Source organism: Condylura cristata, unplaced genomic scaffold (assembly GCF_000260355.1).
Source record: "Condylura cristata isolate star-nosed mole 26May11 unplaced genomic scaffold, ConCri1.0 scaffold00016, whole genome shotgun sequence".
In the NCBI taxonomy this organism is placed as follows: domain Eukaryota; kingdom Metazoa; phylum Chordata; class Mammalia; order Eulipotyphla; family Talpidae; genus Condylura; species Condylura cristata.
The window spans coordinates 33,427,829-33,442,395 of NW_004567117.1; the positions used below are offsets into that span (position 1 = coordinate 33,427,829).

The following is a 14,567-nucleotide window of genomic DNA, read 5'->3' on the forward strand; positions in this document are numbered from 1 at the left end:
CTCTTCATTACATCAATCATATTTAACATAGTTATTGTGAGATTTTATGATTGTTCATTTGTGCTTCTCTCCCAGTAGATCACAGACGTCTTGAGGATAGAGGCTGAGTCTTATTACACTTCATGTCTGTTTCCTGGGAACGAATCATGCACCTGCACCATGATAAATACTTTTACAGATGTTGCAAAAAAAACATTGCATCTTGTCTAGAAATGAGAGAACACAATAAAATGAAAATGTTCTGAAAAAAAGAGAACCCTAGTTGTTAAGTCAATCAGAAAATAGTGGTCTGACATTTGTGCATTGTGCATTTCTGCACTTCAGTCCCTCACCTGTCCCAGAAGGGAGTTAGACCACGTGATGCTTTTCAGACGAAAAATTGCAGTTTAAACACCGCTAAGGGCAGAGAAGGAAGAAAAAGCTTGTGGTCACCTGAAACAGTGTGAACCCCCATCTAGGTTTTACAGTTAAATAAAAATAATTTGAGTATCACGAGAGATCGCTGCAATCCCCAGACGCACGCGACATTCACTTGCTCCATTGACAAAAGTGACTTCCCACGCTTTGCCCACAGAGGGCATCCCTGCTCATTGATATGTAGACCAGGCGAATGCAGCTGCTGGAAGCCTCCTCCGACCGCTCTTTTTTCCCTTCGCCCGCATCTCTCTGCACCCCCCATCACCCGCCCCCCTTCGCGTGGAATCTTTGCCTGATCCAGTTCGTTTCCCTCCGGTCTCCACATTTTCCCTTCCAGCCCTCCACTTCTCCGGATCAATGGATAGTAAGGCTCCAACTCCCTGCTCACACACCGCTGGCGGACACCCCAGTAACAAGTGAGCGCTCCACCCCACAGCCCCCTCCCGCCTCCGCTCGGAGCCTCCCTGCGACCGCGGCTCTGGGAGCCCAAACGAATAGCATCTCCAGCTCTCGCGCGGGTTTTTCTCTTCAACTTTACCCAGCCGAGGACATGGAACCAACCTCCACCTTTTAATGCACAGCCCAGACACAGGATTGCTTTCCATCTTCTCTTGGTCCCTCCTGGATGCTCTGTTTATTGATGATTCGCAAGCCCCGCGGACAGCTGTCTTCCCTGGTTTTGCTCTCTCGGTTTCCTTGAGTTAGTTTTCCAAGGCTTTACCCGGACTCGGGATCTCTTGGACCTAATGGAACTTTTTTCTGCCTCCTTTTACTGCTGATTCTGTCAGTGGACGAAGAAAAAGGCTTCGGAGGCAGAGGAGGCGCAGGGGAGGTGGAGAAAGAGGTGGAGGAAGAGGACGAGGAGGAGGAGGAGGAAGCCGAAGGGGCTCCGCGCGTGTGTGTGCATGTGTGTGAGTGCCGCCGCGGCGCAGGACCCCTGGCCCCGAAGGTGTTGGCTGAAATATGGAGAATAGTCTTGGATGTGTTTGGGTACCCAAGCTGGCTTTTGTACTCTTCGGAGCTACCCTGCTCAGCGCACATCTTCAAGTCTCGGGTAAGAGATTCTTCCTTTCTTCTCCTTGTATCTCTCCCCCCCCCCCCCTTCCTTATCCTTCTCATTTCCTTGGCAAGTAGTAGAAATGGGTAAAGCGAGAAATAGCAAGATATTTACCCGCCTCCCCTCAATTTCCTCACCAGCGATGAGACTTTTTTCCCCCCCTGGGGGGGAAGATGTTAGGATGTAGGCTTCTGGGGAGAAGCCGCTTCTCTTTTTCAATCCGCTGCGTCTAGGATCTTTGCTTTTGCAAATACTTGTGTTGGTTCGGAGAGCTGGCTGAGTGGGGCAGGGAGCCGGCAGGTGATGGGGGTGTCGTCGAAAGGAACTGGATTTGATCCCTAAATCTTCAGCAACCTAAAAGGGAGAGGAAGTGGGGCAACAGGGCCAGGCAGAGGAGGTCAGCAAAGGGGCTTTGAGGGAAGTCTGGTGAATGCACAAGGTGAGCTGAGTCGTTTGTGCTTGCTTATACGAGCCTGTGGTGGGGATTTTCAGACTTGATGATTGAGAATGGAGACCAGGGCAGCCTCTGCGTTTGGGTACTTTGGAGGAGTGGATGGTGGTGCCTGATGAGGTGCAGAGTTGCCAGGAGGAGAGAGGCATGTTTTATTTTATTTTATTTTATTTTGTTAACGGCGAGTGCAGTCCGAAAGCCACGTCTCCAGGACACTTTCAAACTCCAACGGTTGATATTCCGGGGAATCGGCCCACCTGAGCTGGCACTTGGAGAGCACAGTTTTCTAATTAAAACCAGCGAAAGTGTTTGGAAATCGGTTTGGGTTAAAGCAGGCAAAGGAGGAATGTGGGGATGCTTACAGCTGCTGCAGTCTCCGGATAGGAGCCGGGGCTTCCATGGCCGAAAGAATTAACAAAAAACAAAAATAAAATGACTCGTTTTAAGGCCCCTTTGGCCAAGCTTACCTACAAGAGTGGAAGGGCACTTGGATACAGGGAGTGGGTTTGCCTAGGACAGAGGGATGAGCAGCAGGCGGAACATTCAAGTCCTCTGAGAAAGGACGTTTTTTTTCCAAATTCAAAAGAAAATAGCCCCTGGCAGAGACAAGACTATGGGTAGTAGCCTCCCAACCAGCACCAGGGAAATTGAGGAATGGAATGGAATGATGGCCCAAGCCCCAGCCAACTGGGAGCGTGAAGCTGGGGCTTTCTTATTCCTGCAAAGTGTCTCCAGACCGAGGGTTGTCTATGGGAACCTCTCCCAGTCCCTAGGGTTTTTGAGAGTCAATATTGCAGCCAGCTGGAGGCTCCCCAGATCCTGACGCGCCAAAGGCAAGCAAGGATCCGAACATCTACATGGACCCGACTCCACACCTTCTTTCGGCCAGAGAGAAGCAGCGAGCTGGCAAGCCAGAGATGTGTATCTATGTGTGCGCGTGTCTGCTAGTGCACGCGCGCGCATGCGCGCTCACTTAACTGAATCCACGCGCCCCACAGTACCCCCCCCCGCGACCCCTCCCTCCCCCTCGGGCCATTTCCTCCTCCTTTGACTCCTCTCCCGAAGCTTTGTCCTGGGCAATTACTCCTCTCATAGGTGGGTGGGGGACCATCTCCTGTAGTAATGAGTAGGTGTCTCCTTTGAATTCTCTCCTCTGGTCCTACTGCAGAGAGAAGGACCCCCTCCTGCACTGAAGATTGATTTGTGCTCTCTGGCAGTTTGGGAGGCCGCCTAGGAGGGCAGAGTGGAAGTTCAGAGGGGACAGCCTTCTGTGGGTAGAAAGTCTGCAGGTCCCAGCCTGAAATGCACTGGCTGAAAATACTGCATTAAGGCACGGTGTGCAAAAATGGACAATCATGTTTTGTTAATCACACACACACAAAATGTAAAGTTGGCTGTGGGGGTGGGGAGGATGGGGGTAGATAAATGGAGATGGGCTTATATGTTTTACTAATCTCTAAATTTACATAATATGTCCCTTGTTTAAGTTTCTTGTTTAAACAGTTAGAAGCATATATTTAAAAAAAAAAATCTCACCTGATAAATCTGTCAGAAAAGGTAAACAATAACAACAACAAAAAAAATACACACACACATATAAGGCACATACCTTTGCATAGGGTGTAGGTCTAAATTTTAAAGAATGTTTTATACTTGTGGATGGATGCAGGTGTTATTTTCAAATGTGAGCTCATTTGCAAAGGTCTCAGTGAGTGATTGCTGCACTTTAAATGACAGTGGTCTTATTATTAATCTGTTTTTACACCCCCAACCCCCCCTCCATCCCCCAGTAACTTCCCCTCTTCAGGACCATCGCAGGGAATTGATAAAACATAGTTCACTCTGGGGAAGGACCGGTAGGAGGTGCCCTTAATAAGGCCAAGTGTCTAGCTTACTGGCAGCGAAATTCCCATTCACAGGATGTTTTAGACTGTTGATTGGTTACAAAGGATTATGGAGACTAGCACAATAGCACTGGATATTTTCCCACTTTTTAAGATAAAGCCTGAGGCTGTTGCAAAGATTTAGAACATGGTATTACATAACAAGAGGCATCTCTGAGCTGTGTTGCCACAGGATGAGGGCTTGGCGCTGGAGGAGGAGGATAGGGACCTTTCAGGTGACTTCTGTAACATGCTGTCAGATATATACTTGCGCCACAAGCAAAGGCACTAACTCGATTATTGATGAGATGAATATTAGATGTTAGTGAATAAACTAGCAGGTATACTTGTAAACCAATTAGATCTCTATATAATATGTATGGGTGACATTCTATTGAAAAAAAAAAAAATCTATGCGAGTTTATGTAGTTGGGCTCAGTGAAGAGGCTGACAGTCTGCCTTCCCTAGTCACCTACTTCTGATCATCCCCAAGCAAAGTACATCAGAGGCCCTCACCTGGGTGTGCAGTTGAGTGAAGCACAAGGCAGGCGGGACTGAGGACGCCTGGGCAGGCTGCTGTCCACTCCTTTGTGAGTGCTGCAGTATAAATCACCTGTGACCCGTCACAGTATCCATTTCCTCCGCGCAGCAAATGCCCCCTGAGTTATGACGCATGTGAGGCAACCACACGTGTGTTCTGTGTGAATATATTAGGCTTAGTGCATTTGCTTTAATGCTCTTAAAAGCTGGGCTGGCTTGAGCTGCTGATAGGCATTTATTCTGGGGAGAGATTTATAACTTCGCACTGTATATGACTTACATTTTTTTTTTCCCCTCTGGCAAGTTAACCTCTCAGCAACTCCTTTATTGTTTTCATTGAAGAGGAAGGGTTTTAATCCTCGCTCAGTTCCTGAATGGATCCTGCTGCAGTTTTTCCTGGTGTAGGGAGTATTTACAGGTTGTGGTAAGGCTTTCCCAGCCAATGAGAGGCTGGAGGAAAAACTTGGGGAGGGGACTTGAGAAAATTGTTATGCTGTTTCTGGAAAGGGGAGGAATGGCACTGTGTCTTTAAAGGGAATCCCAGCACCCCCGTTATCCTCAAAAGCATATTTTATAATGGGAAATGGCTCTTCCTGGCTGAGCTGCTTTCACACAGCCAGTGGACCGAGTTTCTTCAAATGTGTGTGATTTATTCCTGTTTTCTGCTGCCTGGTGTGGAATCATCTAGCACTACAGCTCTTCTTTGGAAACAAGCCCTGATTTAAATCTTGATTTCCCCACTGAAATAATTTTTTTTTTCCTTGCATGGGGTCACATGTTTATAGTCAGTGCTGATGTTCCTGAAGAGAAAGTTTTCTCCCTGTGTAAAGTGTGTCCTTAGATTACATTTTAAAGCAAATCTTACTATTTCTTTGGAGAATTTGCCATACTTAACTTTCCACATGAGACTTCTTACTCATGTGCCTACCAGGAAGGACAGCACTATTAGGAAAGAATGTAACTGTTTAGGGGGCATTTTCTTAAGTCGCAATCATATCAATACAAGGAAGACAGGCTTTCCATCCTCTGTGCATTGTCCCCAAATGTTAGACATTGGGGTTCATTGGGACATTGCGAATTACATACAAACACTTCTGGAAATCAGTGTGATTTTTCTGTGAGTAAGCCCTTCCTGCCTGGGTAGAGATCTCCACTTTCTGTTCTTGTGGCCTATCTTGCTCTTAGAATCTCACAGCAAGTTAGGAATACATTGTCCTGTTTTGATACTTTTTACATGTCTACCAGTTTATGATAAAATTTTGATGGATTAATATACCTCAAATAATAATCTCATAGATGAACTCTATACATAAATTTCAAGAAGTCTTAGGTTTGCCTGAGTAAGAAAAATAATGGCATAAGTCCACTGAGGATTACTTGATTAATTAACTAAAGATTAAAAAGTCACTGGATTCGGGAAACATACTGTAATCCCCAAAGTGGAGTGAGAAATACTAAGCACATTAACAATTCATAAAATGTAAAAGTGGAACCGCCTCCTCCCCTCCCCCACTCCTACCCTGTCACTTCATTATGATACTCCGAGGAGGATTGAAGAGTTTCATGAGTTGTCACAACAGTTGTACCTTAATGAATTGTAGCCTGGGATCTCACTAACTCATGATTGAAACACACTGAATTAAACAGCAACCCGATGCCCGATGAAAGGTTCTGCAGTCTGCTCTTGGGCTGCTGGCTTCTCTCTTACCTGTCTCTACAGAATTCGTAGTTCTTGTCTCTAAACTGCACAGCATCAGCACTGCCTCCCCACACAAAACTGGAAAAGCCTTTTTCATTGTGATTGCAACACCCTGATCCACAGGCACTGTGTCTAACTTGCTGGATTGAACTTTGCAAGGTCACAAGGATTTGCCTTATAAACAAAATTGAAAATTTCATGAGTGTTTCTTTTAGTGCCAAGGTAAACTATTCTCTAAAGGAGGGTAAGTAGGACTCTTACCATCTGAGACTCTAGAGACCTCGTAGCTACTACTATTGAAATTCTAGAGCTCAGACAGGAGCTGGCTCTAAGCTAGAAAGAAGACCATGCCAAGAAGGGTTTGCTATTTTTCAGAAGGATGTTGCTGAGTTGGAACTATAGAAGTTTAATTGTTTTTTTCAAAGTTACTAGTTTTCATGATACCGAAGTATTTCTTTATGCTACTCTAATGCCAGCTGCATGGCACTGACCCAGAACATTTAAGATATTTTTCCTGGGAGGTCAGATCTCAAGTAAAGCAAATGTTAAATTTGTCATTAAGAAAAGGATGTATGATCCAGATTATTTCCTTGTAGACTAAAGTGGGAAGGGAGAATGTGCTAGATAAAATAACATGCTACATATGCCACGTGGGTAATAGCAAAATAAAATGCAAATTATTTTATACCTTTATAATTGCAGCACTCAGGTAAATTACAGCACAATTTAGTTCTACACTTTTGCTTTCTCCTACACCCGAGTGTTTATTTCTTATCTTAGATTTCTCAGGCTTAGCATAGTACTTAGACAGAGAAATATAAGGTGGCTGATTGATGATCAAGATTACTATAGTGCTCTAAAGTTCTTTGACAAATTTTAGCCTGAGGTTAAAAATAAAACAGGTCCCTTTTTCTAACTGTGTTTTCTTTGGTGGTTTACAAATGCCTGAATTCTGCCCATTGGTGTGGTTTAGGAATACATAATAAAGTATATGATTGAATAGTCTTTCTTTTTTACTATTGATGCTAATTTACCAGTGGTGATAATAGTACATGTTGGTTCCCCACAGATATTTCCAAACAACCATATTATTCATAGTGTTCATTTCCCAGGGGAAAGTTCAACTGGGAAACACACACATCATCCCATATTTATTGATCATATTTTAAAAATCTATTATAGCAAGATGGGTGGGAAAGTTCTTCTCTGCTGAAGTCAGTGATTCCAGCGCTTGCTTTGTATTTCATTTAAAAATTCACCAAATTCTGTGACTTCTTGCTTTATACTCAATCATTTCAATTCCTAAGACCTCCCTACTTTTATGCTTGCTATCATGAAAATTTACAGTGTATTTATTGCAATTTGGGAATTATTCCTTTGCTCCATCTTTTAAGATTTGCCCTTTCTATAGGATACACTTAAGAGTGTCTAGGGAAAAAATATTCCAGTGATTTAACTGAATCTTTATTATGCCACCTAATTAAAATACCAACTCAGTGTGGTATAACCTGGTAAGTAGGCTATCAGTACAATATTTTTTGGCATCCAAAATGTACATAAGGTCCTCCCTGGTCGTGCAACGGGTTAAAGCACAGCACCGGGAAGTTATCACAGCCACTGCAGCATGAGTTCCATCCTTGACCAGGGGTGTCCCTATGGGATGTCAGACCTCTCCCGACCCACCCGCTGTTCCCCTTCGCAGTGTATTTCAGCCCATCTGCCTGTTCTGCTCCCCACTGTCTCCAGTGAATCCTCTTACCTCCTGCACCTCTGGCCTATACCCTAATTCTGTATGCATAAATAAACGAATCTTTTAAAAAACGTACTTAAACTCTCCTACACTGCTGGTGGGAATGAAAACTGGCCCAACCACTATGGAAAGCTGTGTGGAGTTTCCTTAAACTACCAACAATGGAACTTCTGTATGACCCAGCAATTTCACTCCTAGGAATCTACCCAAAAGACACAAAAACATTAATGCAAAAGGACACTTATACCCCTCTGTTTATTACAGTACTGTTTATAGTTAGTAAGCTATGGAAACAACCTAAAGACCCAAAAAGTAGATGAATGGTTTAGGAAGATGTGTATATACACACAGAATACTACTCAGCAAGTAATAAACTCGTGCTATTTGCAGAAACATGGATGGAGCTGGGAGGAATGATGCTCTGCTCGGTGAAACAAGAGAGGGGAAAACAAACAAACAAACATATCAGATGGTTCCCTTATAGGAGGAATGTAGAGGGACCAGATAAGGAACCAGGGGAAATAATTACAATACATTAAAGAAAACAAAATTAACAGACAACTATAAATCAAAGATGCTCTGGCAGGGGATGGGGAGGGAGAGGGATCAAAACGGGAGCGACTATGTTCTTACACAAGAGACTATGTGATGGTGCATGGATGAATTTAGTAGGGCCTACACCTGAGAGGAGAAAGCATGCATTATACAAAATGGAAGAATGATATAAAAAATATATGAAATAAAATAAAAATTACAAGTTCTTAGATTTTCTTTTTACATTTTCATAAGAGAATAAAGGTGTGAAGTAGTTAATATAAACGTTATTTACTCAGGTAATTTTTTTAAAGATTATTTATGCATACAGAGCTTGGTTATAGGCCAGAGGTACAGGGGTGGTAAGAGTATTCACCAAAGACAAAGTGGGGAGCAGAACAGGCCAACTGACTGAAGGGAACAGTAGGTGGGTCAGGAGAGGTGTGTTGCGCCATGTGGGTCACCTCCAGGGTGGGGATCAAACTCATGCTGAAGTGGCTTTAGCTTCTCAGTGCTGTGCTTTAACCTACTGAACCACCAGAGAGGGCCTTTGGGTAGCAATTTTAAGATGTTTACTAATATTTACATAGTCTTAAAAATATTAATTCACTCACTTAACTGCCTTTTAAGTGTTAGGACATAATTTAACTTGCCTTTAAGAACTCTGAAGTATCACTATGGCTCAGTTATTAAATAATTGGATGTTATGTACAGGATGATTTCTGACGATACTACGTACAGAACTGTTTATTTCACCAGTAAATGGTCCATGAGCCATTTAATAAAATCGTCGGGAACTTTAGTCCTGACTTATCCAATGTATTTGATTACTTTCCTGTGTCTAGTTGTTAACTCTTCCCTGTTATAAGACTTTATCAAAGCTGTTATCTCTTTCCTACTTTTGATTTGCTGAAGAAATTGCTCAACTTTGCTGAGATTGTTTGCAGCAAAAGGGAATATTCTAAAGTGGGACCTGAGTTCTGACAGAAGAAAAGAATACTAATTGGTTTTAAATAATGAGCTTATAGCATTTCTGAAATATGATTTTTCCTTTGATTCCATTTTTATTTTTGCTAATATTTTCTTTGTTATATGACACTGTGGGGTAAATGACTTCTAGTTATGTTACCAGTTTCAAAATTAGTTGCTTTACTTAAAGCATGGACTATATTAAATATATATGTTTGTTATAATTACTAATATTGATTTGATACAATTAATGATTCATTTTAGTGGTAAAATAACATTGATGATCACAGCAATGATTACAGTGAAATAACCTGTTTTCACCAGAGTTTTGTGTTGATGTGTTCTTTGTCTACATATATTTGCCACACATATGCATATGCCTCTTTAACATATTTACTTGTCTTTGCTGTACCGTTAAACAGAAATTAGTATGTGACTTGCATATTTTCTACGTATAACATGTTTGAGATTCATTGATGAGGTGGTATGTTTTTTATTTAAACTATTTTCACTGTTGTGTAATATTCCATGACATTAATGAAGCATACTTTATGCCAACTATCATTGATGGGCGTTTGGAAACACTTGCTGCTAGTAATGCTGCTCTGAACCTTCTCATATATGTTCCCTCAACAAATCAGCCATCATATCTAGGGTACAACTCTCGCAGCTAGAATTGCTGAGTTGTACAAAGAACCTATGCTTTTAGGAGTGACTGATAAACTCCACTCTTGAAACTCCCCACCAGGAGCATATGTAAATCCCCTTTGCTCTAATCTTCACCAGTACTTGGAATTGTCATATGTTTAATTTGCCCTCATCTGGTGGATATAAATTAGCATCTCTCTGTGGCTTAAATTTGCATTTCCCTGATTGCTAATAAGATTGAACATTTTCTCCCCGTACATTTATTGGCCGTTGATGATTTCAGCAAGATAATTCCATGGTTCTGTTTCTCCAACTGAGCAGCCATTTGCTGTGATACATCGAAATTAACAGAAGCTGTTTTGTTTTTACTAGTAAGCAGCCTTTTCTTTTACCCATAGATTTTATCAGCAATCGAACTTTTAGAATGCTGTTGCATAATACTACATCCTATTTGTTTTAATCCAGAAGTTTCATTAATACTTTTCCGGAACACACCCTTAGTTTGGTAGGTAAAGAGATCCTTAGCTACTGTAAGATGATCATCTACCTACAGCAACATTTGCTTTGTCAGTGTCCTGCCTCACCTTCTTTTTATTGCCATGAAGCACATCACCTGCAGGGAAGTAGGAGGCAGGTGCCAGGCTAAATCTGAGGAACGTTGTAAATCCCTAAACACGACGGAAGTAAAATGTGGCCGAGCGACAGAGTGATAATGGTAAATAACAAGTCTTGAGTTAAAACTCTGAACCTAGGGCCCTCCCTGGTGACTCAGTGGGTTAAAACACAGCACTATGAAGTTGCCCACAGCCACCGCAGCTTGAGTTTGAGCCCCAGCCAGAGAGGTGACCCACAGGGTGCAGCAGACCTCTCCTATCTCCCCGCTGCTCTCCTCAGCAGTGTGTTCCAGTTGATCTTTCTGTTCTGTTTCCCACTCTGTCTCTGGTGAAGCCTCTCACCCCCCTGTACTCTCTGTATTCCAGTTCTGTAGGCATACACACATAAGTAAAAAGTAAATAAATAATAAAATGTGAATCTAACCATTCACGTTAGATTTGGGTTTGTTTCCAATATACTAAATTGCACAGGTTCAATCCAGGATTGTGCCATAACACACCTGTGGGATTTAAAAAAAATCTCAGGCCTTTTCATGGATTCTTCTCACCTCCTAATTTTTGCTTGGGTTCCCATAGGACATGCTCATGGGACAGACTAATAAGTGTTCCCGGATGATTCTGGCGACCACAGTGCCGGGGGCTTGTCTAGTGCCCTGACTGTGCACAGCTCATCAGACATGTTAGCCAAGGCAAGGCTGCCCAAGCAAACCCCTGTACCTCAGTCCTCACCCCATTGTTCCCACATCTTTTCTCAGCCTTGTGAGCTTCCAGAGGAGCATAAAATTAGAGAGGAGATCTGCAAAGCTTTCCTTTTCATGTCTAATGTCTGGGCAGGGCTGTTCCCTGCAGGACAATTTCTGTTTTTTTCCCTGTGGTTTGAGGTCTCTCCAGAGATAGTTTGTTCACTGTTTCCCTTGGGAAACTTTCAGTAGCATGTCAGTACTGGCCGTTAAAAATTTATTTTACAGTTCATCTCAGACAGTCCTGATGGAAATATTCTCCCCATCACACCTGTCATCTACTCCTGACCCCGGCTTTCTCTTTTCAGTGACACCTTGCCTTTTTCGGTGCCAAAGTGTGTTAGATGATTTTAGACATACATCATGCTTGCCTCCTCCCCTTAGTCTGTCCTTAACCAAACTATAAATGTTTACTTCATTCAGTCTTTCCTCCCATCCTCCAGAAGCTCACTGATGTTTGTTTTTCTTTCTAAACTCCCTTTACTTTGTTGATATCTTTTTGGTAATCAAAGGTTCCCAAAGTAATAGGCCCTCTACAGAAGCTCTCCTGAGCCATATATTAGAAGGTCTAGATTGAGCATTGTCCAGCACAGTCTCTTATTCATGGCTACACATTTTGTCATCTTTACAATCTCTGTTCTCATTTTTCTAGGTAGGAATTTCATCAGTGTTTAACAAAATCATTGTGGTATTACCAAGATCAAATAAGATGAAGAATTTGATTCAAAATAATGGTGGCAGAACATTTGCTATGGGTTACAAAGAATTAAATGAAAGGCTTAAATGTGTTGCTGCCCTCGAAGGGGTTATCGTCAAGTGAAGGTGACAGGCACAGACATTGCTAAATAGGATACCAGGCAGAACAAAGTCCTTATTTAAAAAAAAAAGCACCAAGTGGGAAGTCTCTGAAAAATACCAACTGCAGTGTTTATTCACTTGATCATTAATATATTAATATTATCCAGATGGGCTGACAGAGACAATTCATTCATCCTTGTAGTCTTAGGTTGATCGGAGCAAAATAAAACAACAAAGGCAAGGCCATGCAAAGAGTTGTCAATCATGTTTAAACCATGGTGTAAATATGGTAAGAATGAAGATATCAGCGTTGTCCTGGCAGTTCTGGCAGCCTGTTGCTATGACAACATCCTCAGACCTCTGTCACCCTTTCTTCCTTTGTTTATTGAGGGTGTGCCAGGCTGTGGGCTAAGGTGGCGATGAAGCTTTGAGTCTAGTGGGATGGAAAAGCTAATCAAATTAATATGTTAATAAATCCAAAGTTTCAAATAAGATAAGCAGTAGGAAAGTGACCCAGACAGCAACAAAGAAGACTTCTTCCCTGAGAAAGTCAAAGTTCAGACTGAGGGATGAGTTAATATAAAAACAGGAAGACACAGGGTGCAGAAGGCGATTTAAGAGCAGCGAGTGCTAAGGCCCTGTGGTGGGAGGAATTATAGCGCATTCAAAGACCAGTGTACCCAGGGCCAGGAGAACAAGGCAGGATAACAGCTTCGCTGAGTCTGGAAAAGACCTTAGGACGATCTTGAAGAGATAGTAACTACTCAAACTACTTGTACCCCAAAAATAATGGTTGAATGAATCGAGATGAGTTCATGATAAGAACCCTCTTTCTAATTGTAGTACAGTCATTTAAAACTTAAGCAAGTTGCCTAGGCAATTCTTGTCACAGGCAATTCTTATGAACTATGGAACAGGAATTTGTGAACCCATCCTATGTGTCTGGAAATATCTTAAAGGGTTGTTTGTCCATAACTAATATAACTGGGTGGAGGGAGAGTTTAAAAAGTGTAAAGAGCTAGAGTATGAGAATGATTATTAGTTAGCATCAGCAACGAGATCGTCCACTGGATCAAGGACTGAGCAGAGGGAACTCAGTGCCACATCTTTTCTAGAGAAGTGGATTGGCAGGGCAGGAATTTCTTCTGCAGCATCCTCTGAAATGTGTGCCTGATCTCTGACTGACTGAATTAGAAAGGATAATTGGACTTATTAAGGGTTAGGGCTTTTTTTTTTTTTTTTTTGCAGATTATTTTCTCAGTATGTTCCTTTATATGCATTTTCTGTTACTACTTCTTAAAGCTATAGATGTTCTCTTAGCTGGAAGCTACAGATCATTTAGAAGTCATGGACCTTGCAGACTTCTTCCACTCTTGTGAGTTTCAAAGAGCTAGCTCATGGTCCTCTTCTTTGGAAAGGATAACCAGTGATTTCCCTAAGGAAAAGATCTGGCAGCCAGTGAACTTCACCTCAGCTTTTCTATTTGTATGATGGAGACAGAGTCAGTCTCTTGCCCAAGGCTGGATTGATGATAAACTCACTCCAACAGATGTATAAAGTACCTGTTCCAGCGCCTGACAGTAAGTCTCTCATAAATGCTAGATATTTGTAGAATCAACTAATTAGGGCTACATTTCTACTAGAATAGTCTCTACAAATAAAAAATACACATGCAAAGGAAGACTACTCTAAAAGTCCTCTCAAATGTATTGTGGTTGATGATTTTAAAGACTCAGCTATAACAAAAGATTGTCAGACCCGATAACATTTCTGAAATCAAGCATATGATTGGTTTCATGGGCCATGATTTCTTGACCATGCCTTTGCTTGGAGACCATGACATGTTTCATTTTCCTTGAGAACAAAAGCTCTGGAAAATGCTCAGCTTCTCCCCTTCTTTTCTCATTAGTGTTCCAGATAGGACGATCTGTTAGGCATCTGCTGGTTTTCCCATTTCCCCTCCTTCCACTGCTTTTCTCCTTCAAAGTACTCACGTCTAGGGAGACAGGAAGGCACTTGAAAGGGACATAGGACCCAGGTCTTTCTCCATCCTCCCTCTACCCCTCTGGGGTCCGATGCTAAAGGCGAGTAGGTGTTCTAAGTGAGGCCCTGAGGGGCACCCCACACCAAAATTTGCCTTTTGATTGGGAACATTCTTCAGGGTGTGAAGAATACCAAGAGCTCATTTATTTGCCTTGGCTTCTGTGGCAGGGGAGAAGGGCTGGGACTGAGGTTTTTGAAGAAAGTAAAGCTTTGCAGACAGAAAGCTCAGTGCAGGTTTTGAAGCTTTCATTCCGCACAGTCTGGCAGAGAGCGGAGCTTTAACTGACTTGCTCCAAGCCAGACTACAAGAAGAGAACACAGGGGCTCAGCTGTGCATATTGCATCAATCTGAATGAAAATCACTGGTGAGAGAGTTTCTCCTTAGCTTATGAACTGTAGGCTCTGGTTGAAAATGAGCAGGGCT

The 14,567-nt window shown here is 42.4% G+C and overlaps 1 protein-coding gene across 1 annotated transcript in view; it reads left to right on the top strand.

The window, feature by feature from the left end:
* Positions 1 to 1,380: 1,380 nt before the first annotated feature.
* DCC (DCC netrin 1 receptor) overlaps positions 1,381 to 14,567 on the top strand; it is a 977,719-nt gene continuing 964,532 nt past the window's right edge. The window contains exon 1 of the mRNA XM_004683911.1: positions 1,381 to 1,471. Within this exon, the coding sequence (XP_004683968.1) occupies positions 1,381 to 1,471 (91 nt within the window). The remainder of the gene's footprint in view (positions 1,472 to 14,567) is intronic.